The sequence below is a fragment of the Alexandromys fortis genome, unplaced genomic scaffold (assembly GCF_014885135.2).
Source record: "Alexandromys fortis isolate MF-2015 unplaced genomic scaffold, M_Fortis_MF-2015_v1.1 scaffold_7, whole genome shotgun sequence".
In the NCBI taxonomy this organism is placed as follows: Eukaryota; Metazoa; Chordata; class Mammalia; order Rodentia; family Cricetidae; genus Alexandromys; species Alexandromys fortis.
The window spans coordinates 20,832,580-20,850,575 of record NW_026067920.1 but is presented as its reverse complement, the minus strand read 5'-3'; the positions used below and the strand labels follow the sequence as shown (position 1 = coordinate 20,850,575).

The 17,996-nt window shown below is 47.3% G+C and overlaps 1 protein-coding gene across 3 annotated transcripts in view; it reads left to right on the top strand.

Moving 5' to 3' along the window:
• Window positions 1–7,206: 7,206 nt before the first annotated feature.
• Slc1a4 (solute carrier family 1 member 4) overlaps window positions 7,207–17,996 on the top strand; it is a 28,834-nt gene continuing 18,044 nt past the window's right edge. The window contains exon 1 of one of the 3 annotated variants that reach the window (XM_050140862.1): window positions 7,207–7,969. In XM_050140862.1, coding sequence (XP_049996819.1) covers window positions 7,443–7,969 — 527 coding nt within the window. In that variant the 5' untranslated portion in view covers window positions 7,207–7,442. Of the gene's footprint in view, window positions 7,970–12,700; window positions 13,010–17,996 lie in introns of those variants that run through there. The other 2 variants (XM_050140864.1, XM_050140863.1) reach the window with 2 other exon arrangements.

Below are 17,996 nucleotides of genomic sequence, written 5' to 3'. Positions count from 1 at the left end.
AGACCTTAATCTACTTCAGTGAGTTATTGCGCCAAATTCTAGTAAAATCTGTGATTCGCTTTCAGTGGAATTCACTTCTTTTCTACTTCCTTGCACTTAGAAAGAAGAGCAGACTTTGAACAGACTTTGTTAACAGACTTTTGAACAACCCCAAATAAGATTTGGGGCTTTGCTTTAATTCTAATCTGTCCACTTGGCACCCTTGTAAACACACCTTAATTAAATAATGGCAGGAGGAAGGAGGAAAGGCTCATCTGTTGAGGTCAAGGGTCCCCATCTCTAGTCTAGCCTCAGAATATGCATTTTCGCCAACCATTCAAGCCCTTCACAACCACCCCTGAAGGTGGGAAATTGAGGCAAGGTCTTCCTCTGTAGGTCAGGCAAGTCTGGAGTTCTCCATATTCAGGCTGCCCTCAGACCCAGAGTTCTTTGTCATAGTTAGCAAGACCTGGACTCACAGATCCAGGCCACTATGACTGGCTCCAGACAAGTAAGTCTTATCTTCTTTTACAGATGGAGGGAGTAAGCTCTGTTGTTCTTGATTTGGACTTGGTTTGTGGTTGTTTTGAGACAAGGTTGTTCTGTAGACCGGGCAATATTGGGACTTAACTGTGTAAATCCAGCTAGCCTTGAATTTAGTATCTAGTCCAGGCTGATGTTGAACATTCAGTGATCCTCCTGCCTCAGACTCTGGAATGCTGGGATTTCAGGCATGAGCCATCTCAGCTTTTACTCCCCTAACCCCAGCTCTAGGGGCCTCACAGAGTCTTTTGCTCTCCATGACTCCATAGACATCTCCTTGTATCATTGAATGAAATCTCTACATTCAAAAATTCTCCCACAAATCCTAGACACCAGACTAATTACATCCTATTTGGTTAGCTCATCTTCTACAATGCTTCTGCCTTATCGAGTTTCTCGAAGAAGAAGGCATCGGCTAACACACTTCAGCTGTTTCCTAAAACTAGGGATGAGGTTTCTGCTTTGGCTTCAGCCTGCCTTTTCCTCCATTCTGGCCAAATTTACAGCCTCTGAATCACACACACACACACACACACACACACACACACACACACATAAACCTGCACGTACGAGTGAGATCACAATATTTGTCTGTTTTTCCTATTTCACTTAGCATAGTGTCCTTCAGGTTCATAAAATTTAGGTTGCATCAGATTCAGCATTTGAAATGGTCCCCTTATCTATCTATTCATCCACAGATGAACACTTAATTTGCTTCTGTCTCTTGGGTGTTGTGAGTAGGATCACAGATGTTGGCCTGGTGAGATGGCTCAGTGAGCAAAGGCACCTGCCACTGACAAGCTGAACTCCATCCCTAAATACTCGTGAGGAGAGAACAGACTTCTATGAGTTGCTGTTTGTTATCCACAGGAAGTGCCATAGCACCCAAGTGTCCATACACAAATAAATAAATGTAAAATATTAAGTGCCAGTTAATATTAATAAATGAACTCAGCATGCTGAGTTTACCTGCTTTGACTATACCTGGAATTTATAGATCAAATGGCTTTTAAATTTTTAAGGGCCCGCCATACTGTTTTCTATAACGCCATACTAATTTACACACACACCAACTAAGCCCAAGGTTCCCTACCCACACATCCTCATCAGTACTGGGTTTTCAGGGTTTTTCTTATTGTTGTTTGTTTGTTTGTTTGTTTTTTGATGGAGGAAGGTAATTAGTTAATTATAATAAACCAACTGCTTGGCCTCATAGCTTAGAACATAGGTGGGTGGAATAAACAGAATAGGATGCTGGGCCGAAGAGGAAGTGAGGTCAGACTCTGCTCTGCTCCCAGAGAGAGCCGACAGCTCGGGAGCAGAGACGCCAAGCTCAGCTCTCCCGGAGAGACTCAACAACTCTGCTCTCTGGAGCAGAGACACCAGGATGGACGGAGGCTAGACTCTTCCCGGTAAGCGCACCTTGGGGTTCTTACACACATCATTAGAAATGGGCTAGTCCAGGTGCGAGAATTAATTAGCCTGTAAGGGCTAGAGTTCATGAGCCAAGCAGTTCTTAAATGAATACAGTTTGTGTGTTGTTATTTCGGGCATGAGCTAGCCAAGCGGCCGGGGTGTTGGGGTCGCAGCCCCGCCGCTCCTATTTCAACAGTTTTTGTAATAGCCATTCTCTCTCTTACTCAAGATCTTTCTAGGTAGCCCAGGCTGACCTTAAACTCTGAAGCTTCCTGCCTCAACTTTCCAAGAACTAGGCCTGGGGTTTCAGGCGTGGACCTGCCATACCTGGTTCAACAACAGCTCCTCCTACAGATGTAGAATCTTACCATGGCTATAACGTTTTCCCTGGAGATTGGTAACGGCCATTCGTGCCTTTGAGAAACATCGCTTCAACTCCCACCCCATTTTCCAGTCAGGTTATTCGGTTTTCTTATTATTAAGTTCTTTTAATTTCTTACATCTTTGGGAGTTAACCCCTTATCAAGTAGTTCTCCAGTATATCAGTCTTAATTTGCTTCCTATTGCTGTGATAAAACGCTTTGGGGAGGGAAGGACTTACTTAGAACTTTCAGGCTACATACACTCCATCACCAAGGGAAATCAAGGCAGGAACTCAAGGTGGGAACCTGGAGGTGGTGTAGTGATGAGGTGAGCAGGCCTGCTTTTTGTCCCATCTGGCTCCCACATGGCTAACTTAGCCCCAGAATAATTACATGGAAACTGTATTCATTTAAACACTGCCTGGCCCATTAGTTTCAGCCTCTTATTGGCTAATTCTCACTTCTTGATTAACCCATTTCTATTAATGTGTGTAGCACCACGAGGTGGTGGCTTACCATGAAGATTCTAACCTGCATCCATCTCGGAGAGGAGAGCTATGGCGTCTGACTCACTTCCCTTCTTCCCAGCATTCTGTTCTGTCTACTCCACCCACCTATGTTTTGACCTATCAGGCCAAGCAGTTTCTTTATTAATTAACCAATGAAAGCAACACATAGAAAGAAGACCCACCTACATCAAGGCAGGAGCTGAAAGAGTGCTGTTTCTGGGCTAGCTCCTCACGGCTTGCTCAGCCTGCTTTCTTATACACCCCAGGATCACCTGTCCAGAGTGGTATGGCCTGGGCCATCTCACACCAACCTGAATCAAGGAAATAAAGCACAGGCTTGCCCACCGGTCAGGAAAGTGGCACATTCACTCAGTTGAAGTTCCTTCTTATTCCCAAAGGACTCTGTCGAGTAGACAGAAAGCTAGACAGAACACATCCTCCCATTTTAGAGGTGGCTTCTTGGCTTTGTTGGTAGTCTCCTTTGCAGTGTAGTTTTTGTGGTTTGAAGTAATTTAATGGTCAGATTTTGTTATTGTTTTGCCTGTGATTTGGAGAGCATATTAAAAAAAAAAAGACATTTTCCAGAAAGATATCAATGATCTTTCCAACTCTCTTCTGGCAGTTTTACAATTTCAGATTTTACATTTAAAGCCTTAGTTCATTTTGATAGATTTATGCAGTGTGTGTGGGGGTGTCTAATTCTAGTCACTGCATACGGATATCCAGTTTTCCGAGTACTGCCATTGAACATGGTCCAAAGAAACTTTCTAATAGAGTTCTTCAAAGAGATACAAGAGCTACCAGGCTTCTAAAAACAGGGACTTTTATGATGCAGGGCCCACAACACGTGTCCAGAGGCACAAGGCAAGAGGGCCAGATGAAGCCCAATGTTGACAGGCAGGAACGTCAGGATGAAAAATGCGTTAATTCCGCGGATGTCGATGGAAGTTTTTCAACAAGGAGCATGGATCTACCATGATTCTCGGGTGCTTTTTCTTTGATTTATTGATTGATTTATTCATTTTTGACATGGTCTCATATAAACAAGGCTGGCCTCACCTCCAACTGCCTGTGCAGCTGAGGATAACCCTGATATTCTCTCCTCCACACTCCCATTCCCCCATCTCTGAACTTCTGGGATTACAGTCAATCACCACCAAGTCAGGGACTGAACCCAGGGCCCTGTGCATGCTAAGTCAGCACTCCGCCAAGTGAGCTACAGCCCCAGAGCCTTTTCCATGCTTCCGTAGTGACATCAGCCCCAATATTTCACAGTGCCAAATAAAGATTCTATCTCTTGCAGCTGGGTGTGGTCATTTGGCTAAGTTCTCATTAATGAGTATAAATGAAATAATGTGGGTTTTGTTGTTGTCGGTTTTGTTTGTTTTTGTTGAAAAAAAAAACTCTCACTATATAACCTAAATAGATCGAGCTCTGCCTCCTAAAGACTAGGATTAATTACAACGATGTGCCTCCATGCCTGGCTTTCTTTTTTTTTTTTTTTTAAGGTAAAGTAAGAATTCATGTCTTCACTGCCACCAAGCCTCAAGGAACATTACCCTGGAGCAAATGTAAAACACAGTGAGAAATCATAATCACTGATGGCACAGCCTGCTTAGAACAATTCAGGTGACCAGACAAGAGAGGAAATAATTGAGTATAGTTGCTCATGCCTCTAATCCCAACACACAGGGGTCTGCAGACTCAAGAGTCCAGTCTGAGCTTCAAGGTTAGTCTAGGCTACATAGCAAGACTCTCTCTTAAAAGGAGAGAAGCTGGAGAGATGGCTCAGCAGTTAAAAGCACTTACTGCACCATCTGGGGGACTAGAGGTCAGATCCTAGCCCCGTTCTGAACAAATCGGAGTCCTGTGCTCTCCTAGAATTTTGGTTCTAAGGGTGGCAGAGGCAGGAGGGTAATTGGGAGCTTGATGACTTCTAGCCTAGTCAAGCGATCACTGGCCCTGGGTTCAGGAAGAGACCCTGCCCTAAAGGAATAGTGGAGCATACACAAAGCCCTGGGTGCAGCCAAGTCAGGTGGCACACACCTATGAGTCCAGCATTTGTGTGCTGGACTCAGGAGGATTAGGAATTCAAGGTCATCTGTAGCTACCTAGAGAGTTCATGACAACCCAAAACAACAACAACCACAACAAAATCTCAAAATTTCAAAAGCCTTGCTAAGGGGGTTGGAGAAACGGCTCTGTGCGTAGTTCAGATCCCAGCACCTGCTCAAAGGTCTGGATGTGGCCATGCACTCCTGTAACCCCAAGGCTGTGGTGCAGAGACAGGAGGATTGCTTGTGACTTATAGGTCACCAGCCTGGCTCTAGGTTCAGCGAGAGGCCCTGTTTTAAAGGAATAAGGCAAAGAATAATAAAACGAGAAATCTGGCACCCTCCTCTGGCCTCCACAAAGGTACACACATATACATCAGAAAATAAACACATAAAATAGTCATTGTTTAATGCCTAGATTTAGAAGAATGGAAATAAACAAGGTGCAGTGACACATACATGTTTTTGGAAAGCAGAGGCAGGGAGGCTGAGTTCAAGGGCTGCTTGGGTTACATGGAAATATTCTGCCAAAAAACTAATAAGGAATCATCGGGAGTGGAAGAGAGAAAGGACCCGGTAAACGTTACAAAAGGAGTGTCCTTGGGTCTTGACAACTGACCAGTGAGAGAAGTCTGCAATTTGAAGGTTCACAGAGGCAGATCATAATGACGGTGGTAGCAGAAACGGGTGAGCAGGCTGGAGGGAGGCGATCATAAATCAGTTCTGAGTGTGCCGAGTTGAGATGCTGCATGATGTCTGGGTGGAGGTGTAAATCGGACAGCTGGAAACCCACTTACGGAGCGTGACTTCAGTTTTTGCATAAGAGTTACAAAGGGAGGAAGAGATACGTGGAAGCGAAGAGTATGGGCCTGTAGAAATTACTCATCCTTGCACACTGAGAGATAAATCATGTTCTGGGGAACAAGATAAAAAACCTGTACAGGTTCTCATCTATCGTGCACACCACCTTCCCACCCATAAGCCTCTGCTTCAACAAGCTCTACCCGACAGCTAAAGGCCTTCAAGTAGGGAGCTTTTCGCTTTCTCAAAAATTGGACAACGTCTTAAAGTTCCTCACGAGGTCATCTTGATTTGCACACAGGTATCCGTTATGACATGCTTTAAGGGTTTTCTGCACATTGTCTTCATCTTTATTTTAAGTTAGCTACACCTAAGACTTTCTCGGGCATCTGGGCGGGGGTAGGATAAGCTATACATTAAATTAAATAAATAAGTTATACATTAAATGACTGCAGCAGTTCCCCTTCTGTCTGCTGTGGTCAAGATAGTAAATAAAAAAATAGTAAATAAATTTAAAAAAAAATCCTGCCGGGCTGTGGTGGTGCAAGTCTTTAATCCCAGCACTCGGGAGGCAGAGGCAGGCGGATCTCTGTTGAGTTCGAGGCCAGCCTGGTCTACAAGAGCTAGTTCCAGGACAGGCTCCAAAGCTACAGAGAAACCCTGTCTCAAAAAAAAAAAAATTGGCTGTAACCACATGAAACCGTTTTTTAGACTGGCCAAACACCTGGTTGTGTTGTTGTGCCAAGTCTGAAACCCTGGGAGGAGATAGTTAAAATCCGGTGACTTGTGTTTCTGCTGAGGTTATGTGGCAGAGACGCCACCGAAAGTGGTGGCGTCAGAGCTCTGTTTCTCTGAGTTTTGCGTCTTACACCAGGCTGTTGCCCAGAGACCCGAGGAACCGCCCGGAGTGAGCTGGTGCGTGCGATGGCGCAACCTTGACGCTGGAGCCCACCGGGAGTCCCCGGCCACCTAAGAGTTAAAAGTTCTGCTAGAGTCTTGTGCGTGCACGCGATGAGACTTTCTCATTCACCCACTCCTTTGTCTCTGCACCGAAGCAAGTTTCACCTCACGGAAGCACACAGGACCCTTGGAAGAAAGGATTTCCCGCAGGAGGGAGAGTGGACCGTCCCTGGCACAAAGCGGAGGGCGGGCACTCTCGTCCACCGGCCGGGGTGAAAACACCGCGGCGTTCCGTGCACACCGCGAGGCCCGGGCGGTGTGCAGCTTGGAGACGCCCTGGAGGGTGTCTCTCGAGCCGCACCTCCGCCTACACTGGGAGCCGCTTCCGTTATCCAGGACGGGAAGCGACCGAGCGACAGGATTGGCCGACAGCCGCACGCCCCGCGGCCTCGGGAGAGCCCCGCCTGCCTGTCTCACTCCCCAGGCGGTGCCTCTAGGAGGGCGGGGCCTGGGAAAGTCGGGGGCCCCGAGTCTCATGGCTCTGATTGGTCGTAATCTCGGGGGCGGGGTGATATGGGCGGGGCCGGAGCTCTTTCCTAGGCTGCAGCCTCCGGCGCGCCTCCAGCGTTGCATCATCTCCAGCCTGCAGCAGGTCTGAAAGAAGGCTGGGCGCGGCGCGGTGGGCTCTGCCTCGGTTTCTGCCCACAGCCCACCTCTCTCCTCATCTTTCTAGAAATTGTTCCTGTAGGGACTCACAGAGTTACGGAGCCGCAGCTGGCTCAGGCCCCTGTCTCCGCCTGATCCATTCATTGGAAGCCGGTTTTTTTCTCCGAGTCCAAGTTCCTTGCGTGCTGCAGCTTGGAGCGGCGGGCAGCGACATGGAGAAGAGCAGCGAGACCAACGGCTACCTCGACAGCACCCAGGCAGAGCCTGCAGCCGGGCCCCGCACGCCCGAGCCGGCGGCTGGCAAAACGCAACGGTGCGCTGGCTTTTTTCGGCGCCAGGCACTGGTGCTGCTCACTGTGTCGGGGGTGTTGGTGGGCGCCGGAATGGGCGCGGCTCTGCGCAGGCTGCAGCTCACCCCCACTCAGATCACTTACCTGGCCTTCCCCGGCGAGATGCTACTCCGCATGCTGCGCATGATCATCCTGCCGCTGGTGGTTTGCAGTCTGGTGTCGGGCGCCGCCTCCCTGGATGCCAGCTCCCTCGGGCGTCTGGGCGGCATCGCAGTCGCTTACTTCGGCCTCACCACGCTGAGCGCCTCTGCACTCGCGGTCGCCTTGGCGTTCATCATCAAGCCAGGGGCGGGCGCGCAGACCCTCCAGTCCAGCAGCCTGGGACTGGATGACTCGGGGTCTCCTCCGGTCTCCAAAGAGACGGTGGACTCTTTCCTCGACTTACTCAGGTAATGCCCTCCGCCACGTGCACTCACATCACCTAGAGTTAATTCAGCTACTGCTGTCCTTTAACGTGAAATATCAAAATTGCCCCCCAGGCTGCATGCTAGTCACACCTTTAAAGACTGGAGGCCACAGCTTTTGGCTGGTACCAGTCTTCCGTTAGGTCTACTCTTTAGACATGGGCTGCTCTCACTAATTTTTTTTTTATTGTACCCATCATGACTCGAAAGTCTTCATTTTTCTCCCCGACAGTACCTCAAAGCGTCTGGCACATTGAGTGACATTTGCCTGTGGAGCCATTTCAGTCTGAGGCTTCTCTGCCCTTGGTCTGTGAAGGAAGTTGGCAATTTTCTGCAGAATTGTGGATGTGTCCAATAATAATAAACCTGGAGTTAGTTATGTGGGGCCCGTTGCCCAGATACATAACTCTCCCTTCGGCTTGGGACAGGTTGGTGACTCCGTCAGGATGGGTGTCTAACATTGTTTCTTTGTGGGAAGGTGTGAGATCCAGAAGGTTGAGAGTCAAGTCTTCACTTAGCTTTGCTGGGTTTTTTTGTTTTGTTTTGTTTCACTCAGAGGTTGTATTTCATCCCTAGATGATATGGTGTAGTTTCCAGAGCTTCACCTCTGCGTTTCTACACTAATCCAAAGTTCACAGATGGGGAAACAGAAGCCTGCCGGCGTTTACTTATCCAACCGGGTCCATTTGAGTGAGGAGTCCAGCTGGCTCCCCTTCCAGATTTTTGAGTTTTAGTGGTATGTTTTGTCTTGAGTCACTGCTGATGTGGTGAGAACCAGAAAACTCTGGGCCAGCGACTTGCCTTTCCCCTGTTTCCATGTCTTCATCTGGAAAATGTGACAACTGTCTGCCACTTAAGAAAGCGATTGTTCATCTAAAACAAAATTTAAAAGCTTGAGACATGGTATTGAGAGAAAAAATTCTGATGAGAAGAAGCACCAAAAAATTCTTGCAAACAGAGCAAGTGGAGGTAGCCTATGGGGATGTCAAAGGGATTGGAGCCTTTCGTCCCCGCCAGGCAGCTCGATATTCTGAGAGTTTTAAGGGTTGAGGAGTAACTACAGTTACTTCTGGGTTAGAGGATGAGACCCACTGAAATCCAGAGCCCCTTTGGCTTGTATCAGGGAGGAAAGGCAATTGTGGGGGGTTCCAGGATTCTTTTTTTTTTTTTAATGATCTGTGGCCCAGGGTGTTCATCTGTGCATCTCTTGGTAATTCACAGCGAGCCTTAATAATGTTCTTTCATCTCTGCAAAAGGAACTGACCAGAAATTGGGGCCTCGAGGCATGAAATACACCTCATTGCCATCAGAGAAAGGACTTCTAGTGCTTTACTGCTGTGGTTTTAGACCCAAGCCCTTCAGCTCCTGCTTTCTAAGGGGATGGTGACCCAGTGCCCTGGCTTAAGGGTCAATAAGGGTCACAATGTAGGTGTAACTTCTCGGTGACAAGGACCACACCCGGCACAGAGAAGGCGTGGAAGCACTTTCTCTGGCCTGTGAGGGTGGAATAGTGTTTTCTAAGACTTCTCCCAACTAGCTCCACTTGATGAGGGCAGGACAGGAGGTACAATCCTGCTTCCAGTCTAGGAAACTGAGCCGAACATTAGGGATGAGAGGGCTCTCATGGAGACAGAGGCCCATGGAGGACACTCAGGAGGCAGAGGCCAGAGCATCTCCAGCGTTGAGACCAGCCTGGGCTACTAGTGAAATCTTAACCAAGAGAAGGGTTTATAGTTCCGTGAGAGAGGGCTTGTCTGGCATGCTGAAGGCCCTGAGTTTGACCTTCCTCACCAGGGATGGGGACTTAAGAGAACAATGGGTCTTCTGCCCGTGGTTCCTGGACGTTTATCTTGCTCATTCCCCAAGGCAGCGTGGATGATAATGGTATTACGTGGCTGGTCTAATGCCACTGTCTCACAGATGTTTGCTGTGAGCAAAAGAGGAACTGCCATTCAGCTAGGTCGGTGCCTATTCCTTCCAACTGGGCCTTTGGATGAAGCACTTGAGTGATGGAACATTTGCTTCTATCTGCTCAGATTTGATTTGATTCCAGTATCTTGACAGGAAACAGGCCCAAACCACCTGGAAGTATTTCCTGGGCTTAGGGAGTCTCTAGATCAGTTTTCCCCCCCATTTTTGTTGTTTTGTTTTTGTTTTTAGACAAGCTTTCACACGCTGGCCCTGGCTGTCTTGGAACTCACATAGCTCAAGCTGGCCTCAAGCTCGAGAACACTTGCTTGCCTGCTATTATCACCAACACCAGCCCCGCCAGTCTCCCATCCCAGCCCTTCCTCAGCTTCCATCCTCATAGGGGGTGCCAAGATCTGAAGGGAGACATCTTTGTTAACCAGCTCTGAGACAATAAACACCAGGGCTAATAAATCCCTAGCAGATATACATACCATGCCTTATCCTGTTCGGGAGTCTTTGAAGTTCCCACAGACTTAGTAAAGAAGTTTTGAACTTAAATAAAAGGAAATCCTTCTGAAGCAGCAGCAACAGCAAGGAGCAAAAGTTCACGATTTCATATTCTTATAGAGAACAGGGAAATGCGTATACCACCCTTGACAATAGATCAGAAGGACAGACAGCTCCAGGTGTATACAGAAGAAACGTTTTTGAAGTTTTTCCGCACGGTGCTTGTAGGTCTTTAGCACCCCAGCTGAGCTCTCCATTTGCCAGTCCAGATGTGCCTCACACCTGGTTTCCTGTTTAAGTGAGATATCCAGAGATTCGTACTGTTCTGTGAAGACCTGTCCATTCGCTCTGCCCAGGTTTGGCCAGGTGACTGACTCTCTGGATTGAATGGTACACTCAGCATTTTTGTGTTTGCATTTTGGCCCATAGTGAGACATACTTTTTATAGTACGGCATGTAATATATATATATATATATATATATATATATATCCCCCAGATCCACGTACACAAATCACAGCAAGTTTACAGTAAACACTGTTTTCAGTGTGGTACTTGATCCCTTCTAAAATGCTGCCAATAAATTGATTTTTGTGGCCAACTCATGTGTGAGACACTTTGGTCTAATGCCTGAACGGTGTTCTGCAACTCAAGGCAAGTTGGAATCAAACAACAGAAAGAAGAGAGAGATGGAAAGCTAGGTAAGATGAAGAGCCCCAGGATTAGAAACACAGCTGGGCATGATGGTGCACGCCCGTAACTCCAGCTGTTGAAAGTAGAGACAGGACGATCGGCTACATAAAACTGTATTTCAAAACAAAAACGAAAAACCTATGCTCAGGGAGATCTAGTGCATCTAGAGGTGAGTCCAGAAAGACTGTTTGGTATTTCAGATTCTGGGTCTCAGAACTGCATGTGTGTGCTGCCCAGTGGGGACATACACTAGTCATGTGTAGTTACTTAATGAAATTAGGGCCAGGGAGGTAACTCTGTTGGTAGAGAGCTTGCCTAGAATTCTAGCATGAAGCCTGGGTTTGACCCCAGCACTGCATAAAGGTAGCATTTGCCTGTGATCCTTGCACTTGGGAGGAGCAAAAGTTCTAGGCCATCCTTAGCGGCATAGTCAAGGCTAGCCTACAATACATGAGATCCTGTCTCAAAATAGAATAATAAATTTACAAGTAAGTAAAGTTCCATTCCCTCAGTTGCATTGCTAACTGATTATCAATGTTCAGTCTAGGTGTTTTCAGGTTATTGGCCTCTTACTTGAGGAATTAAAATAAAGGGTTATACTGACCTACAAAGTAGTAAGGAAACTTTATTCGAAAGCCAAGTGATAGTACCAATCAGAAAGAAAACAGCAGGCCACATGAGTGAGGTTACTATAGGGCCCCGGTTACAGTTTGAGACTGCCTTTGGTGGGATTCAAGAGAAAGAAGAGGGGCCTGAAAAATAGCTCAGTAGGTCAGAACACATACTGAACTCTTAAAGAGTACCAATTATGGTTCCCGGTAGTCATATCGTAGCCTCCAGCCATCCGAAACTCCTGGTTTAGGGGATCCAATACCCTCTTCTCACCTCTTCAGGCACACATACACACAGACCAAACACCCACGCACATAAAATATATTAATAAATCAAATAGAGAAAGAAGAGTTTGGCTGCTAAGGGGCATAGCATGGGTGGCTGTGTTTTAACCGACAGTCTTTTGATTGACATTAATGGATGGCACTTGGGGCTGTTATGAATAACACAGTGTAAACCTTTGTTCACTGTGCATATTTTCTATAATGTGTCTAATTGTAATCATATGCATTCTCAATTAAGCACAGGTATAAGACAGTAAGTAGTTTTCCCCCTAACAATTCATGCAAAGGACATGGTTTGTCCTATGCTCATTCACACAAACTAGTTCTGGAGAGACTGGCCCTCCTACGCTCTTACAGGAGGTATTGAAAATACGTTTGAATAGAACCTGTTTGTGTTTGATGTTCATTGAGGGGAGGAGAAACTTAGTCCATTGTTTGTGGTGGCATGTGATAGAGCTTGATGCAGGTGGAGAAGGACTTAGGTTGCTAACATTGCCAGGTGCATTGTTCAGAGGCGTGTGTGTACACAGGATATGTAGGTAAAGGGCCTGGGTTGTCAAGCGTATTATTAAATGGAAGTGTGCATAGCCCAAATTGAGCTGAGTCCCAGCCTGCAAAGCTATGCTTGCCTGCTTCCGGAAGTTTCCAGTAGCCACAGTCACCATTGGGCAATACGCAAACGAATACTCCTACTGGTCAGGGCTGGTCCAGGTAAAGCCACAAAGGGAAGGAGATCAACTTCATGACTTTGGGCCCTGGGAAGGTGAAAAGTCACCTTCAGAATCCTTTGCCGCTCGCTAGGTGTTGAAAGCCCACGAAGTGGGGAGAGCGCCTTCGGACGAAGCTTTGAAGGAATGAAACTGCTTGCCTGGCAAGCCGCTGTTGCTGGAGTCCAGGAGCTCGCGCTGAGATGAGTATCTGTGCTTTCCCGCTGCAGTCCCTGGGAGCCAGCCAGAGGGAGGCCCTCCAACCCCTGGTTTGTAACAGCCAGGGCCCAGAGTGAAAGAAGTAGGTTTTAGGTGAGCGCTGTGAGGGTTAATTTTGCTGTCGACTTAAACAGATTGAGGAGAACCTAGGAAATGGGGAAGGCACGCTCCTAAACGTGGCTGTAAGGGAGTTTCCGGGGGTGGTGGGTCGTGAGGTTTCTGGTGTAAGGAGTGGATAATTCACTGATGGACTCGAAATCTGAATGGGCTGTTAGGGGGCGTTGGGACTGGAAGAGCCTGGCAGGGGAAGGAGCTCCCAGGAGTCAGTATTCTTCGGGTCTCGCCTAGCTCTGGAGCGCTTCCTCTGCTTCCTGTCTGCTGGGATGTGAGTTGCTCCACCGTGCCTTCCCCGCTGTGAAACACTGAACCTTAGGAAACCTTGGAGTCAGTAAATAATTCCTCCCTTCAAGTTGTTCTATCGTGGCGTGTAGACACGGCTTCGAGGAAGCTAGCACGCGCATGCGCACACGCACACACACCCACACACCCAAGGGCTTGAGATCTGTTACTAAGAATTTGGCCATTTGGCCATCCTGTGTCTCGTCAGCGTGCTTCTTCAGTATGCATTTGCTTTGACTCCTTTTGCCCAGGACTGTGCTGCTGAGATGCTCTGTGTTATGTTTATCAGCTGGGTTCTTTTACTGCCAGCTGGTGCTCGGCTGTATTGATCTACCACGTCCGCTCTCTCATCTGTGACGGACATGGTGCTGGGACTCTTAGCAGCGATGCTGTCATGCGCACAGGTCCTCCCGCAGATACATATTTCCACTTCTCTTGGACAGAGACCCAGGCATACAGTGCTGAGTCATGCTGAATGTATTTGAACTGCCAAAATACACTGAGTTCTTTTGACCTTTACCCTTTTTTCTTTTTGGAGGGGCAGCAGGGGCGGGGGGGGGGGGGGGGGGGGGGTCAGGAAGTCTTTTGCCTATATTACATCTATATCTCAGAGAGCATGTGCATGGGGACTTATTTCCTGGAGGAGGGAAAGATTTTCCTAGTTAGGGTTTCTATTGCTGTGATAAAACACTATGACAAAGCAACTTGGGGAGGAAAGGGTTTATTTAGTTTATACCTCAAATCACTGTTCCTCACTGAAGGAAGTCAGGACAGGGACCCAAACAGTGCAAGAGCCTGGGGGCAGGAGCTGCTGCGGAGGCCATGCAGGCCTTTCCTGGACCACGAGCCCAGGACTGATACCACCCACAGTGGGCTGGGCCCTTCTCCACCATCCACTAATTAAGAGAATGCCCTACAGCAGGATTTTAGGGAGGCAGGGTTTTTTTTTTTCTCTCAACTGAGGTTTCCTCCTTTCCAATGACTCTAGCTCATTGGTTCTCAACTTTCCTAATGCTGAGACCCTTTAATACAGTTCCTCATGGTGTAATGACCCCCAACCATGAAATTATTTTTATTGCCGCTCCATAACTGTAATCTTGCTACTGTTGTGAATCAAAACGTACATACCTGTGGTTTCCAATGGTCTTAGGTGACCCCTGTGAAAGGGCTAGCTTGGGTCAAGTTGACATACAACTAGTCAAGTCCGAAGGTGGAGGATTTCTGGCTTGGCAGTCTCCATAACTTCCTTGTCCTCACAGAAAGAGAACTCTCTGGCCAGCTGGATCTGGGAACTGAGAATTGGCAAGTAGTTGGTAAAGACAGGGAAAGCTGGCATGGGCTCTCGCTGCCCCTGAGGAGACTAGCAAACAGAAGCCGATGCCAGACCTAGCCACAGGATGCAGATGCGACAGGAAGTTGGTTTGTAAGGGAAAGACGGTAAATGCGTTGCTGTTCACAGATATACCAGATACTACCCAATGTAAGTTGCTAGTTTATCTTTCAAAATAAGAGGGGGGGGATGTAACCCAGGCCAGTCTTAAACTCACCATATAGCCAATGACGACTTTGAGCTTCCTATCCTCCTGCCTTCACCTCCCAAGGGCTTGGGTTCTAGGTATGTGCCCAGTTTAAGTGCTGCTGGGGACCAAACCCAGCTCATCCGTGCTATCAACTGAGCTACACCCTCAGTCCACATCTGCTTGTTTAAAGAAAATATGCCCAAGGTGGGAATTTATCACAATTCTCAACAATTAACTCAGCCAAGAATCTCCATTTTTTTTTTTCTGCTCTCGTGTAGGCGTATACTTGGTGGTTGACCTTAAGGATACAGAAAACGATTCAGGCTTCGTAAACCAGGAGGTGGGGGGGGGGCTGTACATGCTGGCTGCCCTCTGGAAGCACAGTGAGAGTTCTAAAGAAGTTTGGGGTTGGTTTTCATCTCATTTATACATTTGTCACTATCTAGTGCCACATAACAAATGGACTGCAATCTAGCAGCTTAAACCCCATCCAGATATCATCCCAGAGACCTGTGAGGCAAGAATCTTGGCATTCGGCCTCCTCTGTTAGAGGACTCCAATCCAGGCATCAGCCAGGCCCGGGCTCTCATCTGAAGGCTCATCTCAGGGAGACTTACTCTGGAGGACGATGTTGGCAGAGCTTAGCTCTTTGAGGTTTGGATTTAGAGCCCTGGTTCCTACTTGGCTGTTGGCTAGAGGCCACCCTCGGTTCCTCGTCAGGTGGGGCTTTCCAGAAGAGCTGCTTCCTATAGCCAAGTGCGTGAGCTCAGACGGCTGGCAGGAGAGCATGCTAACAGGATGGGAAGCTCCTGTGTTAGGTAACCAAACGGTGGAAGGATTGTCCTATCGCTTTTGGAGCAGTGTACCAATTACAGGGAAGTCATCGACCCCATCACACAAGGAAAGGGGATTACACAAAACCAAATACTGAAAAGCTATCTTAGATTGCCCATCACGCGGTTATAACCACATCATCCTGTGTCCAAACTCCGGTGCTGTCTGTTAGTGTTTGCTTCTTGTCCTGTGGCTGTCATAAAAAACACCCTAACAGAAGCGACTTACGGGAGACAAGGTTTATTTGGCTTCTAGTTCAAGGGAGAGTCCACCAAGGTGGAAGGAGCCTGAAGCAGCCGGGCATATGGCCTCCACATCAGAAAACAGAATAGGGAACGTGTGTACTAAACGCACACTCTCTTTCTAGTCAATCCAGGACCCCATGAGAACGGCTCTACCCACTTTCAGGCTTTGTCTTCCCGCCTCAATTAACCCAGTTAAGATAATCCCTGAAAGGAATGCCCTTTCCCCCACATGCTGCTAGATGCTGCCAAGTTGATAATGGACTTCACCATCTCACCTCAACGACAGGATGCCTTAGGATTTCTGTTGCTTTGAAGAGATATCTTGGGGCTGGCTTACAGTTCAGAGATTCAGTCCATTATCATCATGGCAGGAAGCTTGGCAGCATGCAGGCAGACATGGCGCTGGAGAAGGAGCTGAGAGTTCTACATCTTGATCTGCAGGCAGCAAAAGGAGACTGTGTGTCACACTGGGCATAGCTTGAGCATATAAGACCTCAGAGCCCTGGCTGGCTTTTGGGACCCTATTCCTCATACTGCGTTGCCTTGCCCAGTCTTAATACATGGACAGATGCTTAGCCTTACTGCAACTTAACATGCCATGCTTTGTTGATATCCATGGGAGACCTGCCTCTTTCTGAACAGAAACGAAGGATGAGTGGATTGGGTCAGGGGCAGAGGGAAGGGAGGGGAAACTGTGGTCAAGATGTAAAATAAATTAATTAATTTAATTTAAAAAAAAAGATCTCAAAGCCCACCTACTCCAACCAGGCCACACCTCCTAATAGTGCCACTCCCTGTGGGCTAAGCCTGAGAGCAGGGGGGCCATTCCTGCTCACACGACAGGAGTCAGAACTGGTGGGGAAGCCCAGCATCAGCATCTGTGTAATGATGACCCTGAGCCTTTCATCCTTCCAGACTTCCCGTTCCTGCTGGAAGTACACAGCTGGAGTGTGGTAGCTTGTAAATCAACACCAGCATCCTACACAGAGTCTGGCTCCAAAGGGGATACTCCCAGCACATGGGAGGCAGAAGCACATGAATCTCCAGGGGTTCAAAGCCAGCTTAGTCTATATAGTGAGATGTCTTTAAGAAAAAGACATCAATAAAAATTATTTTGAACTTAGTTCTTTTAAAAACTCATTTATGCTCTTAATCACTAAGAACCACTTTCCAGGCACCCAGAAATGTGTTTACTATAGAAATGCAGGCCTGGAGAAATGGTCAGTGGTTAGAGTGAGCGCTGCATATCATAGGGAACCATTGGTTCTCAGCACCCATGGAACAAACCAGGCACCCATGTATGCCTTTAACCCCAGTTCTGAGGAGGAGAAGGGATAGGATTGCTGGGATTCGGGGATTTGTTTGCTCCAGATTCAGTGAGAAGCCTCTTCTAACAGAAATCTTACATGATTGAGGAGAACACCTGACTTCAGCCTCTGGTGTCAGCATGTGTGACCATAGTGTGCGTTCGTACACACATGCCGAGTGAGCATATACACAGAAACAAATAAGTAAACGAGTCTTTAAAAAATACGTAAATTCTATAAATCAGAGGTTGGACCCTTCTTTCTGATTAGAATCATTGTTAACCATCTTACCAAAAGCAATCTACAGATTCAATGCAATGCCCAGCAAAGTCCCATCAAAATTCTTCACAGACCTCGAAAAGAACGGTACTCAACCTCATGTGGAAAAGCAAAAAACCCAGGATAGCCAAAACAATCCTGGACAATAAAAGAACTTCTGGAGGCATCACAATCCCTGACTTCAAACTTTACTACAGAGTTACAGTACTGAAAACAGCCTGGTATTGGCATAAAAGCAGACAAGAGGACCAAAGGAACTAAATCAAAGACCCACATATTAATCCACACACACCTACGAACACCTGATTTTTGAAAAAGAAGCAAAAATTATAAAATGGAAAAAAGAAAACATATTTAACAAATGGTGCTGGCATAACTGGGTCTCAACAGGTAGAAGAATGAAAATAGATCCATATCTATCACCATGCACAAAACTCAAGTCCAAATGGATCAAACACCTCACCATAAAGCCAGCCACACTGAACCTTATAGAAGA